General features: G+C 47.4%; 7 protein-coding genes and 1 non-coding gene across 8 annotated transcripts; 4 read left to right on the top strand and 4 right to left on the bottom strand.

Annotated features, from left to right (window-relative positions):
• Positions 1-1,786: 1,786 nt before the first annotated feature.
• On the bottom strand, positions 1,787-6,343 carry F4822DRAFT_418708 (uncharacterized protein). Its single transcript, XM_051459553.1, has 2 exons — positions 2,908-6,343; positions 1,787-2,854 (listed from the first exon to the last, which is right to left on the bottom strand). The coding sequence occupies exons 1-2, from the start codon at positions 6,051-6,053 to the stop codon at positions 2,284-2,286; spliced, it is 3,717 nt and encodes a 1,238-aa protein (XP_051309893.1). The 5' UTR covers positions 6,054-6,343; the 3' UTR covers positions 1,787-2,283.
• A 97-nt stretch (positions 6,344-6,440) lies between these two features.
• Positions 6,441-8,937, top strand: F4822DRAFT_418705 (HET-domain-containing protein). The gene has a single exon (XM_051459552.1). The coding sequence runs from the start codon at positions 7,010-7,012 to the stop codon at positions 8,831-8,833; it is 1,824 nt and encodes a 607-aa protein (XP_051309892.1). The 5' UTR covers positions 6,441-7,009; the 3' UTR covers positions 8,834-8,937.
• Positions 8,938-10,054: 1,117 nt separating this feature from the next.
• Positions 10,055-12,266, top strand: F4822DRAFT_61581 (uncharacterized protein). The gene is made up of 3 exons (XM_051463746.1): positions 10,055-10,633; positions 10,708-10,991; positions 11,045-12,266. Exons 1-3 carry the CDS (start codon positions 10,574-10,576, stop codon positions 11,820-11,822), a joined length of 1,122 nt encoding a protein of 373 aa, XP_051309891.1. The 5' UTR covers positions 10,055-10,573; the 3' UTR covers positions 11,823-12,266.
• On the bottom strand, positions 12,250-13,584 carry F4822DRAFT_418701 (PHP domain-like protein). The gene has a single exon (XM_051459551.1). The coding sequence runs from the start codon at positions 13,424-13,426 to the stop codon at positions 12,443-12,445; it is 984 nt and encodes a 327-aa protein (XP_051309890.1). The 5' UTR covers positions 13,427-13,584; the 3' UTR covers positions 12,250-12,442.
• A 382-nt stretch (positions 13,585-13,966) lies between these two features.
• F4822DRAFT_61569 (uncharacterized protein) lies at positions 13,967-14,905 on the top strand. Its single transcript, XM_051463745.1, has 2 exons — positions 13,967-14,214; positions 14,275-14,905. Exons 1-2 carry the CDS (start codon positions 14,071-14,073, stop codon positions 14,527-14,529), a joined length of 399 nt encoding a protein of 132 aa, XP_051309889.1. The 5' UTR covers positions 13,967-14,070; the 3' UTR covers positions 14,530-14,905.
• Positions 14,906-15,586: 681 nt separating this feature from the next.
• Positions 15,587-16,397, top strand: F4822DRAFT_440285 (uncharacterized protein; the record flags this gene model as incomplete). The annotated part of the gene is made up of 1 exon (XM_051462730.1): positions 15,587-16,397. One exon carries the CDS (start codon positions 15,587-15,589, stop codon positions 16,361-16,363), a length of 777 nt encoding a protein of 258 aa, XP_051309888.1. The 3' UTR covers positions 16,364-16,397.
• Positions 16,398-18,073, bottom strand: F4822DRAFT_61560 (DNA polymerase ligase-domain-containing protein). Its single transcript, XM_051463744.1, has 2 exons — positions 17,355-18,073; positions 16,398-17,256 (listed from the first exon to the last, which is right to left on the bottom strand). The coding sequence occupies exons 1-2, from the start codon at positions 17,862-17,864 to the stop codon at positions 16,432-16,434; spliced, it is 1,335 nt and encodes a 444-aa protein (XP_051309887.1). The 5' UTR covers positions 17,865-18,073; the 3' UTR covers positions 16,398-16,431.
• Positions 18,074-18,316: 243 nt separating this feature from the next.
• On the bottom strand, positions 18,317-18,430 carry F4822DRAFT_t118. The gene has a single exon. It is a non-coding gene; the product is annotated as a tRNA-Leu (tRNA).
• Between the last annotated feature and the right edge of the window lie 3,733 nt (positions 18,431-22,163).

Raw genomic sequence — 22,163 nt, 5'->3', positions numbered from 1 at the left:
GGGGATCGAGGGTTGGTTGTAGTAATACGTAAGAGTATAATGTTCGTGTAAGATCGGTATTTAGGGGGGTGATAGAGGGGAGTGAAGGAGTGAGGGAGGCAGTTGGGGGTTGCTCACCGGACTCGGGCGATGTGTCGGTCCGGGGTATATCGTGGCCTGGCTGTCTTGGGCAGGTGAGTGAGATGCCTGGTAATATTGATGAGGTGCTTAATTGAAATGGGTTGGTGTAAGTGATGTGAATAGGTAGTGTACCTTTATGGATATATCTTTGTAAGTGTGGGATGTAAGTAGGCAGAGTTACGTGTTATAGTAGTAAAGTCGTTTATTCGAAACTTGACGAATAGGTTAGGTAGTAGTTGATTTTCTAGAGCTAGATATGTAGTTATATAACTATATCGTAAATGTGACGTACATCTACCTATCTATCGATCTCTACCCAGATATGACTTGCCGGTCTGGTTTATACTACGTCGACACGCAACCCTATACACCCTGATGTCTTCTGGAAGGTGTTAAGTTTTCTATATTTAACTAATATATGCAACCCATCTTCTCTATCTATCGTTATCAACCTTCCTATCCTCTATCCCCTGGATATCAATATATTGCTTGTTGCTGGTGCTTTCAAAAGTGTTACTATTGTCCACCGTTAGGCGACTGTATGAACCGAGCCGAACCGAGCCGAGCCGACACTTTGCGACGTTTCCCATTTCAATACCGACGTTGTCGCCGCTGCCACCCTAAGTAGGAACCTAGGTTATTCCGATATTTCAAGAAAGATGCCGGGGGACATGATATAGATCGAGACATGGCACGTAACATTGGAGTACTGTAGGCTATCAACAATGCGGCTACAATCTACCTAACTCATTACTCCCATCCGTTACCTACTGCACCAACCCAACTCTTCCCACATACATGTATTGAGGTTATACTGCCTTGGAAATGCAGTGTAACATGTAACATGTCACATCCGCCATCAAATCATCAACAACCAACCTCTGCATAATCCATCCACCCTCCGGGCTGAGATGCGATTGGCCGCCCCCTTACCACCCATGACTCCCGACTACCCTTTTAATATAATATAAGCATCATTGCACCTCACCATTGGCCGAAATGATTCGCCTCTTCGCTCGTATCAGTTAGTCGGGTTTGAGCCGTTACTTAGTTGTGTTACGGTAGGTGGGTAGACAGGCAGTGTAGTGTATTATACCGAGGCAATAAAAACTTGCAGAAGAAAAAAAAAAAGTAAATGTAAAAATTAGGGGAAAGGCTGGATGTGATATTACGTACAGTATGCATATCAAGTAGGTACCTCCCCGAGCCCGACTCCGAAGCCTTCGGATACGGTACATTATGTACGGTTCGGCTACGTGCATTATAAGATGGGGGGTACTTGTCTCGGTGTCGAATTTGTGTTAGACCAAACCTCCCGCGTTGGTAAGTTGGCTAGATGGGCTGATATCACCATCAAACAACAAGGCTCGGAGAAACAAAGTGGGATGAAAAAAAAAAAAAAAAAAACTAATTCCCCGTACCAAATCTTGGCTCTTAGGTACTTGTGTGGATATCGCCGTGTTCAAGTATCACAACATATAAAGCTGATGAATGTGGCTTGAGACTAGTTGCTGGAAAGCTGCATTGCTAGCCGCCGCCGCTGTTTCCCGCCGGGATTTGATTTGGTTAGGTGGATGTGAGAAATCATTCTCGGATCTGTACCAATCTCTAAACTGATAGGTCGAACGCCACGACGGGAACTTACATGATTCTATCCCTGGATACCTAGATAGTCAGGCAATACAACTAGGCAGCAATCACAAACACTCAAAGAAGCATACTTGCAGAAACCATTTTTCATATCTTAGGTGCTTAGCTGAGTAGAATAGCTAAGACAGTAGCAGCGATCCAGGTCCGATCCGGTGAAGCCATCGCGCTTAGCACCCCGACCAGAGATTCAGCTTGACTACCTAAATACAAACGCGTCATCTCGTCTCAGCTCAACTAACTAGCTATCCTCAACCGAACGCAAGCAATCAATCAACGCCATCGATGCCGATGCAAGACTTCCCCCCTCGTACCTAATCCCCGTAAAACGAACGAACGACGAACCTCCACTCCGCATAATGCAGCAGCTCTCAGTAACCGTCCGTGAGGAGTCTGTTTGTGTGATTAACCCTATCTTAATCATATCGTACCGCCTCGCCTGAACGCCACCCTATGAGTTCAACGATAGAACTGAATCAAAAGTAAAAAAGCAATAAATAAACTAAGACATGGAATCTAGTTCCACGCCTTAGAAAGCGGACTCGCGACCTTGGGCGCGAATTGCATGCTCTTGCGTTTCGCAGCCATGAGACGCATCAGAATACCCTGGTCCTTCTCCTGCTTAAGCAGACCACCGCCAAGGTCCGAGAAGCTTCTCTTCGCGGGACATGTGCGCGTTAGGAGTTCCTCCCTCTCAGGCGAGAAACCCTCTCCGTAGTTCACCGTGCTAGGTGTGTCCGGAGTAACGTCCATCGCATATCTCGCAACATCCTGGGGAGCTGGGGTCTTGGGAACCGGCGTAAGCATATCCCAGTCATGTTCGCCGGGCGCGTCTTCATCCTCGTCGTGATCGGAGGGAGTGCGCATCCAAACAGTGCTATCCCTTCGGCTGACGTGGTTGTTCGGGACAGTAGCGCATTCTCGGTTAGGCATTGCGTTGCTCTTCATCGGGGTGACTAGAGTGCCGTTGAAGTTTGCAAGTGCCTTAGGCTCCATACTCTTGCGGCGGTTACGTCCACCACGGGGTACAAGAGAGGTATCAATATAGTAAGGTGCCTCATCAAGCCACTCGTTCTCGCGCTCGCAACTAAAGATGATGTTAGTATTGTAATCATAGGCCATCAATAACAATTAACTTACTCCAAGACCCAACCAACACCGACACATTGCACGACACCACCGGTCTCCCTGACCTTCTCCAAAGTTCGCTTGCCTCCATCCTTGTATACGACGTGTGTAATGCCTATCTTGGATGAGGATCCGTCGCTGTTCGAAGGACTTGTCGGGTTCCAAGGCCAACTCTTAACACAACGAGCACCCATCTGAGTGAGAAGCTCCACAAAAACAGTACTTGCGTCCGCGCCATCACTTGTGTGCACATCGACGAAGACAACAGCGCCTCGGAGCAAGCCATTATCCAAATCCCGACGAGGGGTACGAGCCGGAGTACCCATTGAAGACCATATATCTGTCTTCGAAGGGGTGACGGGGTTTTGTTGAAGCTCATCCTCTCCATCAATATCCATCTTATTTGATTCCTTGGTGGGAGAATACGAGATAACTGTCGCATTCCTGAAGAGACCATTTGGACGATTAGGAGGAAGCTTAGAGGCACTAGCGCTACGCTTCTTGAAAATCCCTGGGGTAGAGTCATCTGCCGGCTTCAGCGGTACCTTAGAAACTGTGTGGAGAGCCTTGGGTGCGGATGATCGCATCGGAGTTACTGGATCGAGACGATGAGCATTCGAAGCCATGAGAGCCGGGTCAATAGGTACGGCATTCTCGTCGCCATACTCCTGGCTAGCTTCTGAGATAGAGTCATCGTGAATGTTGAACTCCTTCGTTTCCTCATGTTGGACGCCTTCCATGAGCGACATCTCATCCGCCTCAGCAGCCAATTCGACATCCTCATTGGTAATGGGGATATCATCAAATTCAGGCTCTCCATATGCGGCCTCAATGTCAGCCTCGAGAGCTGCTTCCATAGCAGCTTGGTTCTCCATCTCGCAACGAATCTTCATCTCTTCGTCGAAGAAGCTCTTGGAAGGGGTAGACTCCGCAGGCGCCGTATCATTCTCCTTGAGTAAGGAAAATCCTTCATCCTTGAACTCGGGCGAAGATATTTGCACACTATTGCTAAGCTTCGACGGGCTAGAGGCCTTCCACTCATTAAGTTGGTTGGCCAAGGGAGTAAAGCCAAATCGAGAGCCCTTAGAGACCGATCGGATAGCACGGTTTGCAGCCTTAACTGCACTAGATGGCAGACCACGAGGTGTCTTAAGAGTGCTAGGAGTTGGCGTCGATGGGACTTGACTGAATGTAACAGTTGTATCATCTTGAAGTCTGGAGAGCGTCTTCGCGCTAGCTGCAAGCTCATCTTCGGATTCATCGGCATAATCGCTTAGATCCTTAGCTCGCAGGCCAAATGCCGAGTTGATCGCTGACTTAGGTGGTGATTGAGGAGGTGTGGTCGGAGCAGGACTAGCAACATTCTCATTCTCGTCCTTGACTTCAGCTTCGATTTCGTCAACATCCATAGCGTCAACGACTGGCTCATTGATATCGGCCTGGACGGTTACCTCTTCCTGTACCTCAGCCGGTTTGGCCAAGGTAGGCTCAGGTTGTTCCAAAGGCACTTCCTTCATAGGAAGAGGGTTTTCTCGGAGAGCTGGGTCTGCATGACGAGGAAGCACGGCGGAAAGACGTCCTGGGAAAGCGAGTAGGGACGGTGATTCCAAATCAACCTCATTTTCTTCAGGCTTCTCATCCCCTGTCTTGGTCGTCTCAGGTTGCTCAGTAATTTGCTCAACAATTTGTTCAGCCAACTTTTCTTGCACTTCTTCATCTGATACCATCTCTACGGGGGAAGTCTTTCGTGCAAACAATCTCTTAGCATTGTCTTCGAAAGACTGCGCAGAGGGTCCTTGTAGCTTAAAGGGCGACGTGGGTCGCTTGGCCGGTGATTGGAAAAGCGACATTTTGACTGGTGAGCGAGAATTTTCGCTAGATTCTTGCGAAGGAGGTTGGAGTGATTTGATAGGGAGTTGAGGTCGCTTAGCAGGTGATTGAAGCATCGAAACCTTAGACGGTGATTGTGAAGGCTGTTGATCATCCTTTGAGGGTAGAACTAAAGGCGGAACCGCATCTACCTTCTTTGCGGGAGACTTCATGACATCCTTGAAAGGAGAGGAGGGTGGTCGGCGAGCCGGACTACCCAATGCCGGTGCAACAGTCGGCTCTGAAGTCTCTTGGGTGTGATCATCGCCTTCCTTAGTGGTGGGTGGTAGGAGATCAGATTTCTTCGCAGGCGGCTTGACAGGACTCTTCATCAAGGGCTTAAGTGGAGTCTTTTCCAATGTCGCAAGTTCGTCATCAGAATCGACATCTCTGGATAATGACCGGTTCTGAGCGTCCTTCTTAGGGCTTAAGGGCGACTTGTCTCTCTTCTCACTAGTTGATGTAGATCTTGTACTGGCTCTGGTAGCTCTTGCACTGGCGGCTGCCTTGCGAACAGGTTTTGCTCGCATGCCAGTAGCAGGCTCTGTGGTCTTGGTGTTGGTCTTGCCCTTAGTGGCAGCAGTGGGCACCAAGTTTTCTTTCTCCGGCTCTTGGAAGGTAACTGTCTTCTTAACGACACCTCCTATCCTAGACGCAGGCCTTGAGACGGCAGATTTTAATCCTGGGGTAGGCTCTGTGGATATGCTGGTAGTGACGATACCGGTAGAAGCTTTGGCGGTGGACGTAGCACGCGAGCGCGTGGTCTTCTTGACCGGCTCGGATGGTGCGTCTGCATTGCCATCATCGGTAGTTGTTTTTCGCGTTCGCGTACTCGTACGTGTCTTAGGTGGTTCAGCTTTAGAAGCAGAAGCAGCTGTTGCGGCGGTGGCAGCTCTCTTTGCTCTAGGACGCGTAGGTTTAGCACTACTAGGTGCTGGGGTGTCGTCTGATTCGGGTTTGGATTCGGGTTCCGGCTCAGATCCAGCAACCTTCTTCGGTCGGCCTCGGGTTTTAGGTGGTTTATTCATAGCACGTGGTTGTTCGACTTCCGATTGGAGGTCATCTTCGTCTTCATTCTCGTCGGATCGTGTCTTTCGTTTCGCAGCACGCGATGTTGTGGCGGTTCTTGTTGTGGTTGCGGTGGATGCTGCTTTGGTGGGTTTGGATGTGGTCGCAGTCTTGGTCACGGCCATGGCCGCACTCTCTTTGGGGTTGACATTGGCGGCGGCATCCTTCGCGGCTGCTCGAGCACGCGTCATCCGTTTTGGAGGACTCGCGACTTCTTCCATTGTGGGCAGCAAATTGAAGAAGAGAAGTGAATTAAAAAAGAATAAATAGTTAATTAAGAAGCAAATGACCTACTTGAATAAGTGAACAAGACTTCAAAGACCAAGGTTGGTCAAATTGATGTTGAAGTTGTTCAAGTTGACGTGACGTGACGACTTAATAGGCGGGTTAAGATCAAGTCAAGGTCTGCGCGGTAACTTCACTTTTACTTTATTTTTCCTTGTTGATATTTATCTGGTCATAGCTCTCTCTTTCACTCTGTGGCTAGTAATGGCCCCACCGGTTGGCCCACCGACCATCCGACACCTAGGTACGTACCTTTTTTCTTTAACCAAAACCTTCCACCCCACCAAATCGTCATTAATCCATTTTGAATTTATCAATTCGAACAAACAATAGATATCCATCTTGTCACCTGAGTATTTACAGCGGAATTAATCGTCCGAACAGTTCTCAAAGTCTAAATTCCCAAACTTAATAAAAATGTTTTGTATTCGAGTTACTGAAGTGAATCCGGAACTATTCCGAACTATTGTCCAGCATGCAAATACATTATCTCGCCAGACAATCCCATTTACACCTTTCACAGATCTATCGGTTACTCACACTCATCATAGGCGTTACCTTTATCGGAATTACCAAGGCCATCATATCCTTCCTCATTTGACTAACATAGATGCAGTGTAACTTCTTTTGTGGCTGGCGGGTTTGGATTTTCGCTGTTGACCACTTCCCTTGCGTAAGGCATATAAACATATCTAACCAGACGAAAGGTAGCAAACATCCATGAAAATGCTACCGAGTACGCTACCTCCACAGCTCATATGGTGCCTAGCTAGGTACTTAAGTAAGTATTTATAGAGATCCCCTAGTTTTCTTTGCTGCTGTTCAATAAGTCATTATCACGGTAAAAATCGAATCCCTATCATAGTGGCGAGATTCCTTCATTATATCGGCAATGGATTCATATTGCTACGTGCCTTTTGGCACTGAACCTGAATGCAATCAGTTGCGAATTCTTACCCTGTTCCCCGGCTCAAAAGATCAACAAGTGGAATGCATTCTCGAACACGGAGACATAGGCAAGTCTCCCCCATACGAAGCCATCTCGTACGTATGGGGTAATTCTCGAGACAAAGTCGAAATTATCTGCAACGGAAAGACCTTAGCCGTCACTACTGCCCTCGAAGAAGTTTTGCGTCACTTCCGCCTACCATCCGAGAAGAGAAGTTTATGGGCGGACGCTGTCTGCATCAACCAGAGTGACGATGATGAACGAGGAAGACAGGTCCGTCGTATGAACGATATCTACTCAAGAGCTAGTCGTGTTCTCATATGGCTTGGTGAAGAAAGAGAGAATAGTGACCAGGGAATTGCAGTAGCCTCGGATATTGCTCAGGCCTGTCACCAGTACACATCAGCTGGCGGCTCGCTCAAGACGGTATCATTCAACGGTGAATTTGCGCGAAAACTCTTTGGCAGATTCAGAAACCGATCTGAATTCCCACGACTAGCAGCATTCGCCAAAATAATCCAAAGATTATGGTTTACTAGAGTCTGGGTTGTCCAGGAGCTTGCATTGGCGACACAGGCGACAGTCTTTTGTGGAAACTCATCCATCAGTTGGGCCGACCTCATGGCTGCTATCACCGCTCAAGACCATCTTAACCTATGGTTATCTGACCATGAGCGTAACGCCTATGTCTTCATTCTGGAAAGGGCCCGTCGTGAATGGTGTGCTGGGGTCCGACATAATCTTCTTAGTGCCCTATTCCGTCACCGAATACTCGACGCTACTGACCCGAGAGACAAAATTTTCGGTTTAAACGCCTTAACCAAAAGTGAACTCTCCAGAGTCCAAGCCTTACAGCCCAATTACAATGTCGATACCACCGAGTTGTATACAGCTGTGGCAAAGGAGGTGCTTAAGCAAACATCGGATCTCAATCTGTTGTCCGTTCCTCGCCGTATTTCTGGCACTGGACCAGAGAATTTGCCTTCTTGGGTACCTGATTGGTCCATCACTCGCATCACTGCGCCTTTAGGGCTAGCAAACTATTCGGATATTAATGAACTGGATTTTTCTGCTAGCTGTTCGTCGATGCCACAAGTGCAGTTTGCTGGTGCCGACTCGAATTTCCTTGGAATATACGGTCATTGTATAGATCGTATCGCCGCTGTTGGTACAGTCCTGCGAGTGGATCAGCTTCCACGATCAAATTATCACGGCGTTCGAATTCCGAAATGTACCTTCGTTTTAAATAACTGGTTCCAAATCGCGAAAATATCAAAACCGGGGCCTTATATTACTGGTGAATCAATTCGGGACGCATTCGTTCAAACACTGGTGTGCGAGTCGAGTCACGAACCTATCGAAACAATCCGTCGCCAATTGGACATTTTGGAGAGAGACGCCACCATAACCAAATGGATTAGCTTTTTGCCTAGATTTTTTCCAGAATGGCTTGTGGATAAAGCTGTCCACGTTGCTCATGCGATAATCTTTTATAAACGATCTGATCAGATGACTCTGAACTATAGAATCCCCATGTCGTCGCTGGCGGATCGCCGGGTTTTTAGGACAAGCAAAGGATATATCGGCCTGGGACCTGCTTTGGCGGAAGCTGGCGACGATATTGCTGTCGTACAGGGTGCGAAGGTACCTCTTGTATTGAGAGCGAAGGATTCGCAGTGGACGTTACAGGGCGACTGCTACTTAAGAGGAATAATGCAAGGTGAGGCTTATCGCGAAGATGAATTATCTCGGATGTGGATTGCCTAAGCTTTCATTTATCCCTTAGACGTCGGGACTGAGCGATCAATTTCATTTACACAGTTAAAATAACCAAAATTCAAACAAGTTTGCAGTAATCAACACACCCGACTAATGTTAGCTACAACTAGCATTATTTAAATATATTCTCATCAAAGTACGAGAAACAATTCGGCTATTCTAGACCACAATCAATCTTCTAAACATGCATCAATTGCCGGTTACCATGATCGTCAGCTTCCCGAATCTTCACTAATTAGTTTATCGAGATCTTGGTAGCTCAAGAGTACCAAATTCGACAAGTGGCCTATGACGTTCAATCCCTTCAGTTAATCGTACATAGTCTGTCTCATCGTCACTGTCATCTACCGGCCCTGCAGCGGTTGACGATACGTGAGCTAAACCATTTAATTAAGGCAGACGGGTTGGTTCCCACACGATCTTACCTTATGAAACCTATGCCAAGACTATATTATCGAGGAGGCGTCCACGTAACCCGCAATAGTGACAAGGTGGCTTACCTTTCCCCTCTTTCTCTGTACAACGCGACGCTAACACTTTTAAACTAAAACTCCGAGTAATCGACTTGAAATAGGTTTCTGTTTCTATCATCAACATTGTTGTCAAATTTCGACGCACTAACAAGTAATATACCTTTTGAAACTCGGCTCTCTTATTTAACTGATTTTACTAAACTAATACACCACTAATTGTAACGTCTTCATCGCAAAACTAACGGAAAGGAGGATTTAATACTGTATTAAACTATGTCTCTGTCGAGAATCACGAATTACCGAGTCGCCAACTTGTCAGGGAGAATTTTGAGGACGTAGCTTCAAACACCTCCTTTGTCAGGGCGTTGTCTCAACCCCTGTTGGCATCGGACTCAAACCCCGGCCATCTTTCCCCAAATGGACGTTTGAGCCTCACCTAAAGCTACCAAAAGCTCCTAAAACTAGGCTGGTTCCGATCATCCCTGTACCATCGCGAACTTCTAAATGGGCGGGACCTAGACCAAGACCCTCGAGCTTCATCCTGCATAAAATTTGCCGTGACATAAACCGCATCCAAGAAGGACTGAACTAAGTCGCAACCCCGGTCGAAACAGCCTTAGAACTGTTGAAAAATTCCTCTCTTAACAGTGAATTGATGGGTTTCTTGCGATCTGGGCCGCGTGGTTGTGGCTCCATGTTTGGTGTAAGAGGTAGGTATCCAGGTACTGCAGTTCTACCACTTATCGTGTCTTCTCTCCCACCACCCCCCCTGGCTATCCAATATTCGTGAATCTTTTTCTTCTAATCTGATGTTGTTTTTTTCCCCTTCTTGATGGCTTCAACTCCTAAGCGCCACCTTGCTTCCCCGTGATGCTTGTTTGCTTGTTTCGAGACTTTGCTGTCGGTCCTTCCTTTCGTTCTATCTAGAGTGCATACGCGCCTAATATCTGATGTTTCTTCGGAGCAATCCGGTATAATTCGAGTTCCATCTATCTATCTCTCCTTTCATAATATCGTCAGCAGCCAACTCAATCGAAAAAAAGGTCTCAAGCAAAGCAACGCTTTCATTCTCTACCTACTCTATCTCGGGTTGATCCCGTGTAATTAGAAACGGCTGGTCTGTTCACTTCGTTCATTTATTCGTCCACCAAGTATATAACTTGAGTCCGTCTACGACGAGTACGTCGCGAAACCACGGCTTCGACCGAGGGACTAAGTGAGTGAGTGATCGCTCGTAGTTTCTCACATCCTAAGGATGAGGGCGGCGTACCCAGCGTTCTTATTATCCGTGCTGAGCTCCCTGTCGCTCGTACAGGTGTGTACTACCCCATAATATCATACCAGACTATACCGTCGTGGGAGTAAGGAACTATATTCACATACTCATAGGCCGGCACATATCACTACTATGACGAACCTGTAAAGAGAGGACTGTTGGACCAGCTACTCGGCAGCCTAGGTGGCGGCAACAAGGGTGAAGGGGATGGCCAAAAGAAGGGTCAAGGACAAAATGGCGCCGTCACCGTCACCGAGACAGTTAAACAGACAATCACAGTCGGCGCCGCCGCAATCGGTGGATTAAACGGCACGGCAGCAGCGCAGACGAAGACAATCACCGTGACCGAAACCCAGGGTGCTGCTGCCGACGGTGACAAGGGCGGAAAGGGACAAGCGTACGTACTACACAACAGGAAACCACCAGATAGGTACTAACAAACCCCAACAGTAACGGCGCCGCCCAACTATCCTTCGTAACAACAACCGTCTTCGGCACCGGCGCCGCAGCAACCGTAACCGAGACAGCGCTCGCCTCAACCGTAACGCAACTCTCCACCGTCATGCAAGCAACGACCGTAATGCAAGTATCAACCGTAACCATGATGCAAATGATCGCCTGCGGTGTGTCAACCGGTACCCCAGTCCCCGCGGACCAAGCCTCCGCCGTTGCATCATCTGCCGCTCAAGCCGCGTCCTCGGAAGCCGCGGCGCAATCCTCGGCTTTGGCTGCTGCTTCGTCGGCGGCTGCGGTTGCTAGTTCGAGTGCTGCGGCCGTGGTCTCGACGCCTCCGGCTGCGGCGACTAGTGCGGCGGCTGTGGTGTCGAGTTCCAGTGCTGCTGCTGTAGCTTCGTCTTCAGTTTCAACACCTGCCGCTGCCTCCAGCTCCGCTGCTGCAGTTTCCTCATCCACCTCTTCCGCGGCGGCAGCAGATACAGCCACAGCAGCCGCCTCTTCCTCTTCCTCCGCCGCCGCTGCATCATCGATCCAAGTCCCCGAAGCCGCGCCCTCATCCGCAACCGCCACAGCAACAGCCGCCGCTCCCCCAGCCGCCCAATCCTCCCTCGCGTTACCCGTTGAATCACAGACTGCGCCCCCCGCCGCCAACAACGCAGGCGGAGCCCCAGCTCCCGCTGTTACCGCACCGGCGAATACTGGGCCCTCGATTGATCTTAGCGGGATTTCGTTGACGAGTGTACTTTCGTTGGGTGCGCTAGGTCGGGTGTAATGAGTTGGATTAATGATGGGGTAGGAATACGGTCGGTAGATAGGCAGAAGAAGGAAAAAGGGAAAGGAAAGGAAATACCCCCGTAGAACGGATGTATAATAACGGTTTTGGTTCCTATTATCGCCTCCGCCAACACCACCTACCGTCGCAGGCAAATTTGTAGTATTCCTTTCCTACCTATCACCTGCCTCATCTATTTTCCTTGTTTTTCTTTTTCTTTTTATACATATCTATATACACATGGATGTAAACGTGATTTTTGGTAGCCTCGTTCTTGGGGTGAGTTGGGGAGATAGAAGAGATGAGGTCTGCGCTTGTTAACACGGAACTTATTACTTACTGCCAGGAGCAAATATCAAATAGTATATTTTGTATATAGCCTTCTGTTTCTTGTTGGAATAAATGAAGTATAAAAATTAATTGAATCGAGCTGGCCTTGATTAAATTGTATTTGCGTGAACATAGATCTTCAATGCAAGGAAGGACAGCGAAATTGTATGTGATAGAGAACATTTCTATTATCAGGGTATCTTCAGATGACCAACCCAGCCTATTATCCCGAACGCCATCATTATATGCAAGTCTTAACGACGCTAATAACTTTTGCTTCACGCCTATCCCTAGGCCTTATTCACTTTCTCCCCGACCTCCTTTTTCCTCAACGCAGCCTTAAGCTTCTTCGCCTGTCTCTTACTAATCGGGGCTTCCTCTCCTTTATTACCATCACCACCGCCGTTACCACCTCCTCCTTCCACGGTACCCGAATCATTCTTCCTCTTCTTACTATCCTTCCCCTCCCCCTTCTCTCCCTCCGACCTTTCCGCAACCCCAACAATATCCACAACACCCCTAAACCCACTCCTCTTAATCCCCTCATTAACAACCACCCCCCTTGGATTCGTCCCAAGCGCCTCCATCCCCCGTTCCGTAGCCAACCCCCAAACCGCCAGAAGATTAACCACATCCGCCGGCGCCCTCAACGCAAGCGCTCCCGCCGCTTCACTACTAACCACCAACCCCCGTCCACGCGTAGCGCGCACAAGCTGCGCCACATTCCCCGCTAGATTCGCGCGAGCGCGAGCGTCCCCCCCTCCTAGAACAGAGCCGTAGCAGATTTCAAACCGCAAACCCCGGGCTATGGCCGCCATACACGGCTTTGGCCGGAGGTAAAACGGTAACCGCGTGCTTAGATCCAGGGATATGAGGGATACATCGGTTGCGCTGACCGTTAAGCACGCGGCTTGGAATGCTTTTTCGGTTGTCGGGCGCACGGCGATTAGGTCGTAGGATTGCGCTGCGCGTGGGAGTTGTTGGTTTTGTGAGGGGTCGGTGAAGGAGAGGGTTAGGCGGTGGAGGATTGTTGGTGTGCGTTGCGTTGAAGAGGTCTGTCGTTGTTGAGATGAAGATGAAGGTTGTGGGTTGTTGGCGGTGGAGGGAGGAGGGAATTTCGGAAGAGGGTTTTGGATGTTCCCTGGTAAGGGCGCGTCGAGGGTGTGGTTTAATGCGACGACGTTGTAGCCCAGTTGTGCGCTGAAGCGTAGTGTGCGCTCGAGGTCCGAGGGGGTGGTTGTGGGGGACCACGGAATGTTTAGGTCGTAGAGCATTTTGTCGGGTTTGGTGTGGGGGTGGTGCTCATCGCGAGCTTGATTCCTGCTTTTCTTTCTCTTCTTCCCTAGCTGTTGTTCATGATCTTCTAGTGTCGAGGTATTGAGCTGGGTAGGTTATATTGTTTAAGATGGAAATTTTTATGTCATTGGTAGCTAAATGCAGGTACCTAAAGTAACCTTGGAAGGTCCCTAAATTAGCGGGGACAGTGGATTTAAGAGCCGCTATCGATAATAGCTTACAGCACCTGGGCAGTTGCGACGGTAATTTTTAGCGTACGTCATTGGTTGGTTAGTGACCGCCGAGGCTTCTTCAGTTAGTTCAGTTAGAGATAATTGTCTTGGCCGTCGCAGCACAGCCCCTAAAGGTGACGCGCCCACCTCACACCAAGACAACTATCTTTTTCTTCTACCAACAATATGGACAAAGCGTTGATACATTTTACAATTATTTATTCTATCTCTATACCCATAATATAATAATATTCGCACTCCTTCAATAATTTAAGAGTTGACACCGTCTGTTCCGTTAACACCGACTACCAAAACACGCGACACAAGCTACACTTACTCGACTGAATCTATTTGCGCACGTTACGATCTACCGAATTAAGCAACGTCGTCGCATGAATTAAATAGCCGCAATGTGTATAGTATTCACTTGTGGTGAGCACACCTTCCGGAAGGAAGTAGAAGGCTACGAAGGCATCACATGTCAATGTCACAACTGCGGTAACTGGGCTGGACATGTTATTAAGAGCAATCCATGGTTTACCTTTTGCTTTGTCGTAAGTTCTACCTTTTTCCCACTGCTGCGAAATCATAAATGATACTAATGCGACGTATAGCCCGTTGTTCCTCTTTCCGTCCACGGCTACCAAGATGTTAGCTGCAACATCTGCCATTTCGCGCAACCCCTAGAACACCGACCCGATGTCCAAGGCATGAGACGAGATGGAGAAGGGAATAATATAACAATGCAAGGTCAACCGCCGCCGCAACAAGGCCCACCCCAAGGACCACCACAGGGTTGGGGGCAAGGCCCGCCTCAAGGTTACGGTCAAGCTCCTCCCCAAGGCCAGGCGCCTATGAGATATGGTTGAAGCCCGCGACAACCGAACGAACATATGATTTGAGGAAATAAGGGGCAGGCGGAATGATGATAATGAGGAAGAGAAGAGCATGAGAGAGAAAAAGGATACTAGATGTTGCATAAATTTCGCGTCGCATCAAATTTGGAGTTTGACGGATTTCGCAAACTGTTACGATATCCCGCGTAAGGCGTGTATTTGAGATGAAACGATTACGACTTGATTTTCGAGTTTTGGAGCTAGTATTTATGATATACTAGCCCAGGTATCCCACGACAGATTTGCTGGGGAACCTATTCAATCAAACACTTCACACACGACCACATCAATTTTGATTACCATTAGTGAACTTAACAGGATACTTATGGTACCCTAGGTAATTGGATTCGCTCCCGTCTAGGGCTCCACACTACGGAAAAGTCGAGTTCAAGCATGTAAGTTAAGAACGGGCACACCAACGTCCCTGGGCAGAGAGTACTAAACCAATAATACTTAGCATCAAAGAATGTCCATTGAATAATACCCTTTCATCCCCATAACAATACCATAGATGTAATACTTCAAGGGCTTTGTCTGAGACCCAAGAGCAGAACAAATATCGGGTTGAATTTGTATGTATAGATACCCAGCCCTGTTCAGTTCCTCGATTCGGGAAGAGAAGGCTATTTATAGAAGCTTTACGTACATAAACTTCTCTTTCTCCAGGTGGTAGGTACCAAGCTAACCCTCAGGTGTAATCGGTAGGATGTTCCACGATCGAGAGTGACTCGCCGTCGTACGGTCTTGGTTCCGAAGTCTATGTGCTAATATAACGGAAGCTCGAGTGCTATGAATAAAAGCTCAATAGTCCTACCACAAGAAGCGAGGTAATTTGGTAATGCGTCAAGAAGTTAAGTGCCTTACAATGCTCATGTTGTTTAGCAAAGAAGTTTTTGTTTATTGTTTTGACACGTAGATAGATTTTACAAACCAATCCATTGTCATGAAAGGGGCTTGTATGTTGTAGCAATTATTAGTTTACCGATTTGGTCATTAGGATATAGTATTTCATTCGCCCATCCCCGTAAACATGTCTCGATCAAGCTCTACCAGAGAATATCCAAACAGCAAGTATTATCACGGCATTCCAAACAGCCCACCACAGCCAACTAGCAACAAGCGAGTAACCTCGACCACAGATAAGTCTACCTCTTTATACAGTAAACTTAAAACCAAATTTAAGAAACCCGGGAAAATGGGTCACTCAAACGAAAGGAAATTCGCCGTCATGAACTACATGGCTGGCGGGACTTGCGACTCAAAGATTAAGGTGACTCGGAGCGGCCACATGTATCACGGCCGGGGCACGAAATTCCCCAGTTCAGTCGGCGAGGCCGTATATGAACATGATTTTTATGGGAATAATCCCGAGTACGCAAATAATCCTAATTATGCGAATGATTATAATTACGAAAATGATGGTAACTACGAAACCTACCAAGTATTTGAGGATAACGAGCAACAACCCAATTACGACTATTACGCCGATTCGGCAAGAGGACCATACGTACCATCCCCGAGTAATAGTAGCAGTAGCAGCAGTAGTAGTAGTGCCTCGCATTCATCACTTGCGTATCCCCGGCCCGAAGCACCTCATCCTATTTCTGCGAATATGGGATATCCAGAATATCCATCTTCCCCAAGAGGACAAAGATACTCGAGAAACCCCTACCAACAATCGTATTCACCGCAGATGGAAGGTCGTCCGGAATACACGGAATACTCCCCGGTTAAACCAGTATACTCGCCATCCGTTTATTCATCCAGAGTCTCTTCATCCAGAAGTTCTCGGAATTCTAAGAAATAAACTCCAATACAACAATAGTTAACCTGTTATACCGTTGTCGTATCTCTTTTATATCAATCACTTAATATTCACTTCAAAACAGGCCTCCACCCCTTCCGGCCAACATATCCCACAACCCCTTCATCGCTCAAAACCTCGGCGCCGGTCCTCCCGGTAACAACACTCCTCTCGACATCCACCCCACGGACGTAGAACGGGAACGTAAGTCTATTTTTCCCACTCGCCACCTCATCCTCAATCTCATCTTTTGCCTCGTCAAAGGCACGTTTAACCCGCTCCCACATACTCCTCCCACCAACCCGCGATTTAGCAAACCCACATGCCTCCCTGTCAAGCGACAAATACCACCGTCGCTTGTGCACACTTCCAATTGTGTTGCTCGCGCCTACGTATGCGTTTGTGTGGCGCACTTGTTCGTCTTCCAGTTCCCGGATCTCGCGTTCCATGGCTGAGATCTTGGACTGTTCTATTGTTTCCGCTGGCACGTTTACAGTCTCTGAATCCTCGTCGGAGGTTGAGCTCACTACAGGCTCGACGTTTTCCCCACGTTTAGGTTTGGGGGCAGAATTGTTGCCTCTCTTCCGCCGTCGCACAGGCACGCGCCCGCTTTTAGCTCGTCCCGCGGCATCTTCGTCTTTCGTTAGACGTAGGTTTAACACATAGTTATCTGGTAACCGTGTTCCGTCCAACCGGATGCGTATTTTACGCCTCTGGAAGGCGTTATGGAGTTTTTCCTGTTCCGTAAGTTCCGGTTCTTCTTCTTCCTCCTCCGACTGTGAGTTCAAATCAGCTCCAGCCTTTCTGTTTTCTCGATTTGGAAGAATCGAGTATGTCCCGGTGTCCCATATAAGTAGGGACCCGGTTGAGTTTGAGGCGGTTTCTATTAGGTGGTTCTATATGGAGGATTACATTAGTCAAATAAAATAGAATAGTTTTTTTGGTTTGGTAGGTATAATAGATGATTTTGGTTTTTTACAAAGTAAAGACTTACCCATAAACAGTGAATTCGTGTTTCTGTTGCATTTCGGTTTAGACGCTGACTGTTGGGATCACCTGGGAGTCCGTACATGATGGCCCATGATGCGCTACTTGTTTCATTGATCTGGAGTCTAAGGTCGTAATGTGTGCCTGCTATGGGATGATCGTGCTGATGGATGATGAAATGTGAGCCCCTTGGATTACCATAGTTTGTCTCGTAGAGCTTGCGGTAATCTCCTATGAGAAGCCTAGGCATGTCTTGTGGGAAAGGTGAAAGTACTGCTTTCGATAGGCGGTCGCTAAAGTAGTTTAGATGGTCATTGATCTTGATTTCACCCGCCTCTATCGCTGGTGCCCTTGGATCATCTTTCGAAGCAGGACCTTCATCTTGCGGCTCATCAGATTCGGTACCCTCTTCAGTATCGTGTGGTGATCCCGAAGTATCTATACTCCATTCTAGATTCCTCTTTTTTATGAATGGATTTTGGACTAGTTCGGGGCTTCGATATCGTTTCATTGCCATGCTATCTAAGGAGTAAAGGAGTAGCCAAAGAATACTTATGGATTAAAAGTGCTAAAATGTGGGTTTATGTGTAGATCTTAAAGATTAGAAACCTCTATTGTCCCTGTATTAAGCAGAGGAATCGCGATGTAATTCTAGCTCGATAATGCATCCTAATAGACCAATCAAGTGATTCAATTAATGAAATCATGATGGTTGATAGACAAGCTGTTTAGATACTTCATTGATCTGAGTCGTAATGTGAGTTTGCTTGATCCTTACCCAGGTGTCTATCAGAATTGAATATGAACAGAGTCTAACAAAGGACGGTAGGAATTACAAGATAAAGTGCCTTTTGTAGGTTTGCTTTTACATGAGAACATAAAGCAAAAACAGTGACGTAATTAGCCTATAAAAATACCCCGCTCCACCAAAAATAATCACCATTTCAACAAAAAGCAAAACACAAACGATGATGGAAGTGGGATTCGAACCCACGCGGATTGCTCCACTGCGAGAATTCCATTGATCATAGAATTATTCAGATACACCTGAACGCAGCGCCATAACCGCTCGGCCATTCCACCAATAAATCGCTGAACATAAAATAAGTTAAGTGGTACTATGAGAAGTTTGTCAAAGGGTGCCCGAAGAGATGCCGAATTGGTGTGTAAGTAGAACGCCACCAAGTGGGGAAATGCGGCCTCTACTTTTAGCCCGTGGGAAAATTCACTAAATGTCACTAAAGAAAGTGCTTGAATAGCGCATCAAACAGCGTTGGAACTCTCAATTGAAAGTTCTGTCAGTGCATTAGTTTGTCAGTTAACTGTGCTCAAGGTTTATTCCTGAGCCCCCCCAAAGAAACAAGTGAGCTAACAAAATTAAAGACATTTACGATAATAGGGTAACATCACTGTTCCCAGCTTCTAGTACGAATACAAATGCCACTTTAGAGTCCTAGGAGAGCGAGGGTGACGATGAGGACTACAAGCTATCAAATATCGCCCTTTGCCCTGGTCAAAATTTGAGAAGCGTTTAGTGAAGCTTTTTTAGTATTCCTACCTACCCAACGTTGTAGCAATGCGATAAGTCATAGCTAGAGTCCTAGCAATGTTCTCCAGAGTACCTACCTAGGTAGGTATTCGAGAGCCTACAGATATTGTAGTCTTGCCTACCTATGTACCTGGGTAGAAATCGTCCTTCATGTCCCGACACTACGAGACATATGTATGTGGAATCACGAATAACAAATACTATATCCAAACGACCAAACTAACACGGTACCTTCACATGCGGAGCATGTAGAGTGGTAAACCGCTATCTTGATTATAAATCCCATTCCCAATTCTAACCAACCTCTATTTGACTCGAGCTCACCCGAAGTCACCTGCATGGAACGTTCCCCTTGACTACCATGGGAAGACCAACCCGCGTATCGCCTTCCTTCTTACTACTAGGCAGCCCTCGCATGCCCGATGCAAGCCACGTCTCAACGGTCCTGTCGTACCGTTGGACTGCCTTAGGTAGGTCGAAGGGTCTCTGGAGATTGAGTAGATGGGCGAGGAGGCCGATGTATCCTAGGCAGCGGGAAAGCCTACGGAGATTGATTAATCGCCGCCGAGTCGGTGACTAGGTGGGATAGCTGTTGGTACCAAAGCGATTATTTCTTTCGAACTGGCAGGCTGGCAGGTTCGTCTTCCGATAGATGGAAACTTAACTCAGAGACGCCGGCGAGGATCATCCTAGATTTAGTTGACAGTGGATGATCACGGCTACGTTAGCAAGGGACAAACTTGGGATATTGGTATGCTCGGACCCTACATATTCTTTCGTTCTTTACGGGTTCGGCGTAAGGGCGGTAATGGGGTAATAGACACTTGTTCTTTAGCTGTCGATCGCGTACCTTTTCCTTCTAGATAGCAATAAATACATGTGGTGCTGGCGCTTAACCTAGGGATTTGGAATGCGTAAGTGATGCGCGCGCATCTTGTCAAAGGGAAGTGTATAGATTCTCCTCGAATAGGGGCATACCGGAAAACTACAATAGACGGCGTCGTTATCCGGTACTTTAAGCCTCGCTCTATTAAAAAAGGCATAGTGTCAAAAACGTTTTCCGGTACATACCCCGGGACAAGATATTGACCCGCGGGTAGAAGTTCCAATGTCACAGACCACCATCGGGCACAGGCGTAGTAAGCCTTCGTGCTTCCTTCTAGGACCGAGGTTGCGGTGGCGCTCTGAATGAGCTGATTTACCACGTTCCCGGGGTTTGCTTGAGACACCTGGTAAAGGCCGATGGATGATCCTTTCGCATCCCCAGTCGTCTCCCCATAGGTAATCATTATCTCCATATGATGAAACCAAGGATTCCCTTGGTCTGGAACCACGTTGGTACGGAATAGAATGGAAAGGAAGACCCAACAAGAGGATCCTACCCGCACCTATCACAAATTTATCCCAGTGAAGAATCCTTCGAAAAGTAAGACACCAATTACTGAATACTCTAGATATCCTGTTCTTGGAGGGTTGCGAAGTCGAATTAAAGTTTCTATAACCTGTGTGATAATAGCCTCAGTTAATGGTGTTGACGAGATTGTTGCAACCTTGATGTTAAGCAGCACTAGGAATGTGGCGGTTGCTACACCTACCTATCCGAGGATGAGTTAAATCTAACGGTAAAGATATTATCGCCATCGAGGAAACCCTTGTCGGGAATGCGACACGGGTCATGTATAACGTTTTGGTTCCCTTGCATCGACGTTTGAGCCGATGTTAGGCAAATAGGGGAGCGTCGTCGTCACTTTACGGCGACCAAATTTACTGCCATGAAATTCGACCCGATGGTCGTATTCCACGGCCTTTGGATAACTCCATGAGTTCAGCCCTATCCGACTCTACGGCCGTAAGCATATATTGTAGGAATAAAACAGGAATATGTGTCTCTGCGAGTAGCCGTTCATTGACACCCTCCCGTCATCATGTCGTGATACAATTCGGTGTCGCCCTAAAGAGCGAATCACGGCCGAGGCGAACCCTCCTTAATATTTCAGCACGTTTTTCTGATAGCCTACAATAGGTTCCTTTCTGCGAGTAACCCACGCCTGGCATGGACGTTTGCTTGAGTTACCTGGGCAAACAAGTAGACTACATCATCGCAAACTCATTTAAAGGGCAGGTAAAGCCTGCTGTAATAAGTACGCTCTTGAATCGTATTGAGTACTGCTGATCCAAAAGGCCTCCTCAGGTGATAATCTCGCAGTAAGGGAATAAAAAAGTTGGCAGTGGGTGGTTATCTTTAACCCGCAGACTTTAACGCACAATTGAGTATTAATTGCCCTGTGCCTATGCGGCGAGGAGGGTAAATGGGGTGCCGCCATTGGATGCGTAGCGACGGGCATTCCCACATTGAGGGAGGATTGGCTACCTATGCCCTCGGGATCAGGATTTGTACATACCGGTATATAGACAGATGATTGTCTTTCGAACACTCCATACCCCCAGGTTAAGGAACTTATTTGGTGTTGCTCAACTCCAACTTCGTGATTCAGCTCCATGCCATGACGTGGGAAAGTGGTCAGAGCATATTGCCTACGTGCGTAATCCGTATAGGAGACCCCTTCATGATGCTGCAGGCTTGATCCTGCATGTGTAACGGCGGTGGTAGTCCCTAGCCGAGGCCGAATGTGAAGGGTACATTCGGGGACTAGCGACGAGAATCTACGGATATCACATCGTTAGCAAACAGTTGATTCCTAATAACGGCACTAACGTATTGCTTAGTTAATGAAGTATCGAGATGTATTGTTAATATTAAGCGCCTGAATTTGATCTAACCACCTAACCGTTCATTAAGGGGCTGAATCGGAGTACTGTATCAAGTCGTACGTAGGCTTGCTCACAGACAGCGACGGGGGACGGAAATTGCTGACGAAACCATTTCAATCCGTATATTGTATTTTTTCAGATCTATCGATTCCTTACATCCAGACCGGGATAAGTAAAGGACGTTCTCCCGTTTAAAGATAATATAGGTAGTAAAAAGGTTCAAGGCCAACCATCTTGGTATCTTGGTATTTGGTAATTGGTAATGATTGATGGAGATTTCAAGTTGATGAGGGAGTAAAAAACGGGGGATATAAATGAAGTACCTTTGTACTTTCCCTGTCGCTAAGACCCACTACATCCAAAGAGTGAAAGTGTCGATTATTCCAAATCTCGACGGCTGCAGGGAAGTAAGTACTTGTGTTGAAGTACCGTTTCCTAAGGATGCACCTTCTACTTCAACAACACCCGCATCATAAAATACAAGGTAGCGAGGTA

This window comes from Hypoxylon trugodes (assembly GCF_022578975.1).
Source record: "Hypoxylon trugodes strain CBS 135444 unplaced genomic scaffold F4822scaffold_10, whole genome shotgun sequence".
NCBI lineage: Eukaryota > Fungi > Ascomycota > Sordariomycetes > Xylariales > Hypoxylaceae > Hypoxylon > Hypoxylon trugodes.
Note: the sequence above shows the minus strand (reverse complement) of the source record. Positions and strands in the feature narration are given on the sequence as shown.